The sequence below is a fragment of the Aulostomus chinensis genome, chromosome 8 (genome assembly GCF_037954235.1).
Source record: "Aulostomus chinensis isolate RoL2024-O1b breed Wild chromosome 8, RoL_Achi_v1.0, whole genome shotgun sequence".
Lineage (NCBI taxonomy): Eukaryota > Metazoa > Chordata > Actinopteri > Syngnathiformes > Aulostomidae > Aulostomus > Aulostomus chinensis.
The window spans coordinates 7,229,448-7,238,782 of NC_141327.1; the positions used below are offsets into that span (position 1 = coordinate 7,229,448).

At 40.8% G+C, this 9,335-nt stretch overlaps 1 protein-coding gene across 2 annotated transcripts; it reads left to right on the forward strand.

Annotated features, from left to right (window-relative positions):
- The first annotated feature begins 447 nt into the window (after positions 1-447).
- On the forward strand, positions 448-9,065 carry saraf (store-operated calcium entry-associated regulatory factor). Of its 2 annotated transcripts, none has more exons than XM_086210677.1 (7): positions 448-612; positions 4,419-4,597; positions 5,702-5,897; positions 5,984-6,256; positions 7,048-7,180; positions 7,284-7,375; positions 8,545-9,065. In XM_086210677.1, the coding sequence occupies exons 1-7, from the start codon at positions 546-548 to the stop codon at positions 8,568-8,570; spliced, it is 966 nt and encodes a 321-aa protein (XP_086066803.1). In that variant the 5' UTR covers positions 448-545; the 3' UTR covers positions 8,571-9,065. The 2 variants fall into 2 exon arrangements, with proteins under 2 accessions (XP_086066803.1, XP_086066802.1); XM_086210676.1 differs by having other exon boundaries at positions 450-612; positions 7,027-7,180; positions 8,545-9,058.
- The last annotated feature ends 270 nt before the right edge of the window (positions 9,066-9,335 follow it).

Here is a 9,335-nt window from a genome sequence, read left to right on the forward strand (position 1 = left end):
ATGTAGGCAACATCTTCATACTGGTAGGAAGGCAAGTGACTTCCTGCTTCCATTATCCAAGTCGACAATTATCTCATTATTACCTATTAATTCAAAAAACAACCTCAAAACTCTGTTTATTCACACTGAATTACCAAGACAAGTCATTTTAACAATCCGTGGAAAATCTTCTGAATTAATGAGATGATTAAATACTTAATTCAGAGAGCCAGGGCAGATTTTTTTTTTTTTTTAATAAACACGAAGCTTCCTTGACACACTTTGTATTACTAGCAATTTATTAATTTCGCCGGTGGTGTATAAAATTACTCCATCGACGTACTATGTCCTTTCTTTGAATCTAAATTTGAATGTAAAAGGTTGAATCTAAATTGCTGGCCGATATCTGTCTATTACCTAACCACTTTAATAGCTCTCGGTCGCCTTTGGTTGGCGTCACCAAATCAAATGACGCAACGCGGAAGTTTAGGCTCCTTGTGCTCAGCATCCGGTCTATGAGTGTTTGACAGCTCCTGTGGACACAACAACAATAACACAGCTTCGAAATGAAGCACTTTGTTATCGCCGTGCTGCTGTTTCTGTTTGAGGATTCCATGGAGAGTCGGAATGAAGGTTTGTAGCTTTACTTTTTGTCACCTTCTGCCTCAGTCACCATCTTCCCGCTGCTATATGCCGCTTTAGCTAAAACAACTCCACAACAGGACAAATATGTCTACATATACTTATCATTAACTATTAGAATGAAGGCTAACATTATACATAATTGAAAAAATACAAAATATAAAACAACTACACGACAAGACAAATATGTATACATGTAGTTATCATTAACTATTAGAATGAAGGGTTACATTACATATCATTGGGGGGGGGGGGGGGATACAAAGAGCTTCCTTTAAAAGGAAGGTTTTCGTCGCCACTGTTGCCTGACGTGCTTCAGCGATCGCCTTATGAGGAAGTGACGAAACGTCCAGTTTCTTTCTTCCTTTGTTCGGGTTCATGGATTCAGTATTTGTGTATTTATTTATTTATTTATTTTTTGTATTTCTGAATATATGTATTTTTGATGTATTTAATGGGGAGGTAAATTTATAAGTCCTTACGGGTTTTCAACCTCTCCTGCACTGAATGTCTATCATTCACTTGTCCTTTTTTTGGGCCTGAGCCTGAAGGTACTTCAGGCAAAGACCCAATTATGTTTGCGCGACACACTCGTTTTAAACTGCATTTTCTTGGGTGCAAATAAATAAAATTTAAAAAATAAAAAATCATAAGTCCGTAAAAAACACAGAATGTAAACAGCATCAATAAAAAGTATGGACTGAAGACAAAACGGCAACATGACATCTGTATGCTTGGAAAATTACATACAAGGAGGTTCCGGGTTTCGAGTCCCGGCTCAAGCACGGGATCTTTCTGTGAGGAGTTTGCAAGTTCTCTCTGTGCCTGCGTGGGTTCTCTCCGGGTACTCCGACTTCCTCCCACAGTCCAAAGACACGCAGGTGGGGACCAGGCTAATTGGGGCGTAGGCGTGTCTGTGAGTGTGAATGTTGTCTGTCTATAAGAAGAAGAACCAGATTTTATTGTCACTGAGGGATCGAGCCCAGGGTGAAATTTGCAATTACACAACTCAAATCCCTGAAATAGCTATCACAAACAGTCACAATTGTTACAGATTGAAAGTAATAATGGTACACTTCAGGATGTAACAACAACACATATACATTTGTTGTGTATGTACGCTAAACTTGAACAGTCCGTTGTCTCAATGGAGGCAAGTGAGAGTGAGGCATCGCTCTCAGCAGCGCCGCCAATGTGTTTTGCTATATGTGTTGGCCCTGCGATGGACTGGTGACCATCCAGGGTGAACACCCGAAGGCTGCTGGGATATATACATAAAATATGTGTGCCTTACTTTGCCATTTGCACTGTACAATTTCAAATTAAATTATTACATTTATTGTTGGTCTGCACGGTGGTGCAGTGGTTAGCACTGTGGCCTCACAGCAAGAAGGTTCCGGGTTCGAGTCCCGGCTCGGGCACGGGATCTTTCTGTGTGGAGTTTGCATGTTCTCCCCGTGTCTGCGTGGGTTCTCTCCGGGTACTCCGGCTTCCTCCCACAGTCCAAAGACATGCAATTGGGGACTAGGCTGATTGATACTCTAAATTGACCGTAGGTATGAATGTGAGTGTGAATGGTTGTTCGTCTCTATATGTGTTGGCCCTGCGATGGACTGGTGACCTGTCCAGGGTGAACCCCGCCTCTCGCCCGTTGACGCTGGGATAGGCTCCAGCCCCCCCGCGACCCTTAATGTGTAGGAATAAGCGGAAGATGACGATGGATGGATGGATGGACATTTATTGTTGTATAGTATTTTCCTACCTTGTATAATATTTCTTTTTCCTTGTACATTCTTTTTTAACTTTTAACTAATCGGAGTTGCATCCCAATTTCGTTGTATCTGACTGAAATATTGCTTGGGATGTGTGGTTCAGGAGTGATAACAACCCAATGATTTGTCAGTTCAAACAAATGAGCACATGCGGCGGTTTTAGTCCAGCGTATTTATTGTTCTTATGTGAGCTGGTTTATTTGGCAAACAGAAGATCAAGGATAACAGATGTGTTAAACTAAACATCAAATCCCTAAACTGAGTAATTCATACTCCAACCAAATCAGATTGTCAAACAGCACTCGTAAGCACTAATTCATAAAGAAATAAGGTGGGAAATAACTAACTGTTAATGAAAGTTAAAGCATAAAAGTAACTATCAAATATATACATCCAAACCACTGAAGGCCAAAGCAATATAAGTCACATTACAAATACACGTCTCAACATTTGGAGGGAGGATAGCACTACATGGAAAGCCAGCTCCTTTGTTCCATCGTCATCTTCCGCTTATTCCTACACATTAAGGGTCGCGGGGGGCTGGAGCCTATCCCAGCGTCAACGGGCGAGAGGCGGGGTTCACCCTGGACAGGTCGCCAGTCCATCGCAGGGCCAACATAGAGAGACGAACAACCATTCTCGCTCACATTCATACCTACGGTCAATTTAGAGTATTCAATCAGCCTAATCCCCAATTGCATGTTTTTGGATGGTGGGAAGAAGCCGGAGTACCCGGAGAGAACCCACGCAGACACGGGGAGAACATGCAGACTCCACACAGAAAGATCCCGTGCCCGAGCCGGGACTCGAACCCGGATCCTTCTTGCTGTGAGGCCACAGTGCTAGCCACTGCACCACCGTGCAGCCCCAGCTCCTTTGTTCTCTGCCAAAATGATAACAGCAGGTGAGCAGCATGTTTTTGTCACCTTTGGTCTCCACCCACCTCTTGGGCACCGCCCACATGAGTGAGGTGGCAGGTAGAGGTTAGAGAGGGATATTCCACACTGACCTTTCAATGACAATAAAGGCATTCTATTCTATTCTACACTGTGCAACATTCTTCATCCTTAGACCTTTGATCGGTGTGAGTAAACAAACTTAAAACAGGGGAAGCAGAGTTTTTAAACATCTTGAGACATTTAATACTAACTCTTGGTAGACCAGACAGTACAACATTACTATAAGGGAGTGGCAGGAACAAAGGCATGAATTAATACTAAACCATGCCATTGAAAGAAAAAGTAAAACCCCCCCTGTTGTAGTCAATGTCATGCCTTATGGTGTGTGTGTGTGTGTGTGTGTGTGGGGTAAGCAGGTTGATAGAGGTCACAGGTGAGCAGGAAGCCACACACTTTTCATACCGTGGTTACTGCACAAAAAGAAAAGATCTTTTTTTGTAAGAAGTTTATGTTTATTCATGCCTCTTTTTTGATGAGCTCATTTTTAGTGTATTCCTGAACAGACCCCTTTTTGTCCTTTCTAAAGATAGATTAAATTAACAACTGATATTTTTTATACATGGCGGACCACTTTGTTCGAATCATCATGCAATAAGAAAAGGCCTTCCCGACTCTCCCATGTGGCCTTTTGGAGGATCGATTGCCACTTCACCTCCCATTGTTTAAACATGTTTATTTATGTGTTTGCATTACAAATAGGGTAGATGTATTGTTAGAATAAGGTTCGTTTGGATGCTCAATTGTAATCTTTACAATTAGGGGGCTAGAGTATCATGTAACACCAATGATCATTCCTCTGTCAGGGAAACAATTTAAACTGAAGAAACATTCAATCGGTATCTGGACACAATTGACTGTGTTCAAGTTGTTTTGACAGATATTTATACATTTTTCTTAAACACTATCCCTGCACATGATACAGTAATGGAAATTATATATACAAATATCTACCTTTTCGGAAACAAAACTGTTGCTTTCTGTGTGGATTTCTGCTTGACGAGGTCATTGGTCATTCATGCCTTAATTGTGAAACAGCATTATATTTCTCCTTCTCCACTTGCTGCAGGCAGTGTGCTGCTGCGGGACGTCCAGGTGTTGACTCTGTACAAGGGCCGCTATACAACTGCAAGGCGTTCCAGCCCTGTTCTCCAGCTCCAGTGTGTGGGGGGCTCAGCGGGCTGCATGGCCTTTGTCCCAGATGTGGTCCAGTGTCAGAACAAAGGCTGGGATGGAGTGGATGTACAGGTGAGGAGCCAGACCTCAAATGATTTGGATATCATAACATAGTTTAAGTTTTAGATTCAAAACAAGAGCATGACATGTGGTAAGATGGACTCATTTTTATATAGCGCCTTATACCTTAGCGGCACTCAAAGCACTTTACAGTGTATCTCATTCACCCGTTCACACGCACTCACACACACTCACACACACACACACACACACACACTTAACAGACAGTGAAAGACAGAGTGGAATCTGGCTGCTTAATATGTGCGACATTTAGTCACTTATTGTTTTATTCCAGAGGTGTCAAATCTGAAGACAGAGCCATGGTGTGTGGATGTAGTTGTCCATCACTTGGGTGCCCATTTGGTGCATTTTTTTTTTAATCAAATGGTCCTTTTGAATTATTTTATTTATTTTTCCCAACTGCTGTAAGGCAGTTTGAAAAAAAGGCAGTTGGGTACTCTATACCACTGGTCCTCAACTGGCAAACTGCGGTCCATGACCGCATCGAGGACCACCTCTAAGTGGACCCAAATTATAGTTTAAAAAAACCAACTTTAACTTGCCCAGGGTCCACGATTATTATTATTTATTCCTCCAACATATTATTTGTGAGCTACTACTCAGAAAGTTCTCACAGCAGTGAGCCAGACTGCACACACAGCATCACAGCATACACACACAAGAATAGGAGCACTGAGAATTATCAATTTTGCAGCAGTAATTCACTAATGCCGGCACTTTGCCAGTTGTTACCATCAACACGACCACGGAATGTGAATGAATCAAAATGGCTAAGTGTGTTGGTAAGAGAAAGATTGACAGTGAAAATCGGTGCTTAAATGAAGATTGAACTCAAGTATTTGTTCAACCTACCTCCCTCGAGCATTAAACCTATGTGTCTCATATGCCTAAAGAAAAAAACGCCAAAATTTGGTGTGCGCATTTTGCATGCACATAGACCTTTAACTTCCTCAAAAAATAATTTCTGAACCTTTGTGATTTGTAGTTGAGGACCCCTGCTCTATGCAGATGTATAGCCGTAGGACCATTCTTTTGGACATAAATCACCATTCATATTTGACTAATGTTGCTGGTTTTCCTCCTTCACCGACACAGTGGGAGTGCAAAACCGAGATGGACAACTCATACCGTTTTGGACGCATTGAGGTGAGCTGTGAGGGCTTCAGCCATTCTTCTGACGACTACATACTGAAGGGCTCCTGTGGGCTGGAGTACACACTGGAGCTGACTGAAGCTGGCCGCAGAACACAAGGGGGATGGGCTTCCCAAAGTGGATTCAAGGGTTTTGGAGGTGGTAAAATGGAGATGGGAGACCTCTTCAGTATGTAAAAACCATTAAATATTCACAAACTATCCATCTCTCTTTGTTTGTCTCAGGTCTGGGGGATTTTGCTTCTAGTTTCTTCTCTGGTAACAAGCATCATAACCAGCAGACAGCCCAAAGCTGGTACTCCTCAGGGGATGAAGACACAGGGGGCTTGCTGGTTGTAGTTGTGTTTCTCATCCTTGCCTACATCGTCTACAAGCTGTTCTTCTCTGGCAATATGGCTCAGTGGTGGCCGGGTGATGGACAGGCTGGTTACCCCAGAAATGACCACCATGGGTTTACAGCAGGACCACCACCTCCTGGGTTCAAACCTGACTTCACAGGTATCTAATACACAAAGATGCAACATGGATGCTGTAGTCATTTTCTAAAAATTATTTCAAGAGGCGATAGTTTTTTCAAGCTTAGTGATGAAGATCTTTTCAACACAATTTGCCAAATATGTAGGTGTCTCTTAGAGAGATAAGACACTTTGTTGATGTGGGAAGACCTGAGCATGTTGTTAGATCCTGGTCTACTCCTGGTACCAGAGTTACGGGACCAAATCTACATTTAAAGGGTCCAGACTTCAGTCTTCAAGGGACTGTGATTGATGGGATTTCTGAGGTCTGTTGAAGTTAGTGTAGATTAGCTGAGCTGTCTCACTTGATGTTGTTTGAAATGCTTATAAAAGATTAATTTCCAAGTTTCTTGTCAAACAAAAAAGTAAAATTTGTTAAAAAGTAACTAGCAGGGACAGGAATGCAGCAATAGTCATCCCAAAATACAAGAACAGGTAAAAGCTGGTTATTCTAAAAAGTTTATATTATGACATTATTGAAACTATGGATTGTTTCTAATGGGGATTGGGTAATTTGTAGAAGGAGAACAGTCATCCCTGTGTGCGGTTTTAGTCCTTGTCCTTCTTTCCTTTCCTGGGAACGTGGGCCCTGTTGACCAGTTCCAGTTGATGTAGATTCAGTAGTCCCTTGCTGAGACTCATTCCTGTGAGTGGACAAAGAAAGTTAGCCAAGAACCTTTAAATGCTCTTTGGTGAATATGCATTAAAATTCATACAAGCATGTGGAAGGTTTGAACTATTTTGGACCTTCAGGCTTCTCTGGTGCCAATCCAGGCTATGGCTTCCATCACAACTACACCCACAGACAACAGTACCCAGCAGGACGAGCTGTACCAGACACAGGATATGGTTTCTGGACTGGCTTGGGAACAGGAGGGGTGCTGGGATATCTTTTCGGCCGTCAGAGGTCAGTGGAGAGATTAATAGGAAGAGAAAGCAGAACTTGTATTACAGAAAAGGAGATATCAAACCCTTTCACTTCCATTGTATTTTTGTTTTGTTTTTTTCAGAAGCCATCCCCACAACTACAACCCTCCCAGTTACAATGATAGCAGACCTGCTAGGGACTCCTCCTCTTCTAGTGGGACACGCACTGCTTCAGGTAGCTATCAGACTCACTTTTGGACCAAGCTGATATATTTTACCAAAGGTTCTCTAAGTCTAAGTCTAAGGTTCTTCATTTTGTTTCTGATTTATGATGCTAATAAAAAAACAACAATAACAACAACCTAATTACAGGTTCTTTGTGACTGAAATAAAACTGTAGCATCATCATCTGCTGCTCCTGACAGTTCATATCTGCAGCTGAGTCATCATGAACTAACATCATGTCTCCTTACTGAGGAGCACAGTCTGTATGTCCTTCCAATTGTTTCTATTCAGTATGTTACAAATGACTTGAGAGAATTTCTTCAAATCTGCTTAACTGTCCACTAGAACTGAAGAATGAACTGAAATGTTTTTGGTGGTCATGGTTACTGTGACAAGCACACATCAAGGGGGTGGTACTTTTAGTTCTGATGATTTTCTATTTTCAATGAAAAATGACACAAAATTAGTTTCAAGCCATCTATTTAGTGCACTCTCTGGAGCCCTTTGGTCCAATGGGTCCAGCAGTACCAGTTTGTCACTGTGACTCTCTGTACCAGACTGCTCTGGGTCATTTATAGCTGATGATATATTATCAGCATATGTTTGCTGAGGTACCCCATTATGAAAACTTTTCAGATCAATGGTTTATACATAGAATATATGATTAGTTTGACATGCCAGACTATAGCACTGCTGCTAATTTTCATTTGTAATCCCTATCAGGTAGGAGTAGTAGAGAAAAAGAAACAAACTTTGACGATCATCATAAAGTATGTGCAAGTCACTCTGACAACATCACTGCATTCAAATCCAAAAGTGCATAACAGTACAAAGTGCAATATCTATGTGAAGGCTGCAAAATATGAACACATTTGCATTAGGAACCAGAGACGTAGGTGGTAACAGTACCATTTAATTTCCATGATAGTTCTTTGAGAATTTCTCCATGTACCACTGAGGGAAGAGTAAAATTTGATCGACCCCTCTGACATACAGTGGGAGCACATCATAAATGAAGTAGACAACAAATGCTGCACAGGTGCTATACTACTGTCTGTCGGTCTGTCTGTCTTTCTTTCATGGAAAAATTCATATCATCAGTCAAACTGTAACCATTCTATTAGATGCCCTCTGAAGGAATAGTTACTAACTGACCTCTTCATTTGTTTGTTTTGTCAGGTTTTGGCGGAACCAAGACCAGATAAGAGCTCTGAAGCTTAACACTTTCCCTTGTAGCTTCACTCTTCTTTGACACTTTTTGTATTCCTGATAAATATAATGTGATATTTTAAGAGAGCTTAAAACCATTGTATTCATTATATTCCAATTAAATATTTGTGAAAACTATTGCAGCTTTTGCATTGAATAAATTACTGTATGGAGATAAATATGTTTCAAGAAGAGATTCATTTTTTTCAGCCACTTAATTGGATTCTACTCTGCCTTCATACATTTGCTATAATTAAACTATGTTTACTGTTAACCTTTGTCTTTTAATTCAACCTGTTGATTTTAATTTAGATAAATTTTTTTAGTCTCTATCACTGAATGAGGTAATATAATGGTGATCTACTCATATCTGTAAACCAATAAGATATTGGGATAGGAAGCGTCCTCGAGTGTGTCTATTGTTTAAGTAGGCTTTGGCTCCTGTGTAAGAGTCTGTGGAGAGCAATATAGTCACAATGCATAAACTGAAATGAAATGTTTTTGGTTCATTTGTTCATGAATGGAAATGTTAGACCAAGCAATGATTTGTTACCTACAGCATATGTTAGATATTAATACCAGTTAAAGAAATTGATCATGTTTTTTCTTAGTACAAATCTGTGCACACTACCCATAACACACACCTCACTAGAAACCTGAAAGCAAAAAATTCTTTTAACCCCCCCCCCCAAATTATTTCTAAAATTTTGTCTTTTCATAAATATTGTGAGGAAAAAATGATTTAAATAGATACATGGGAC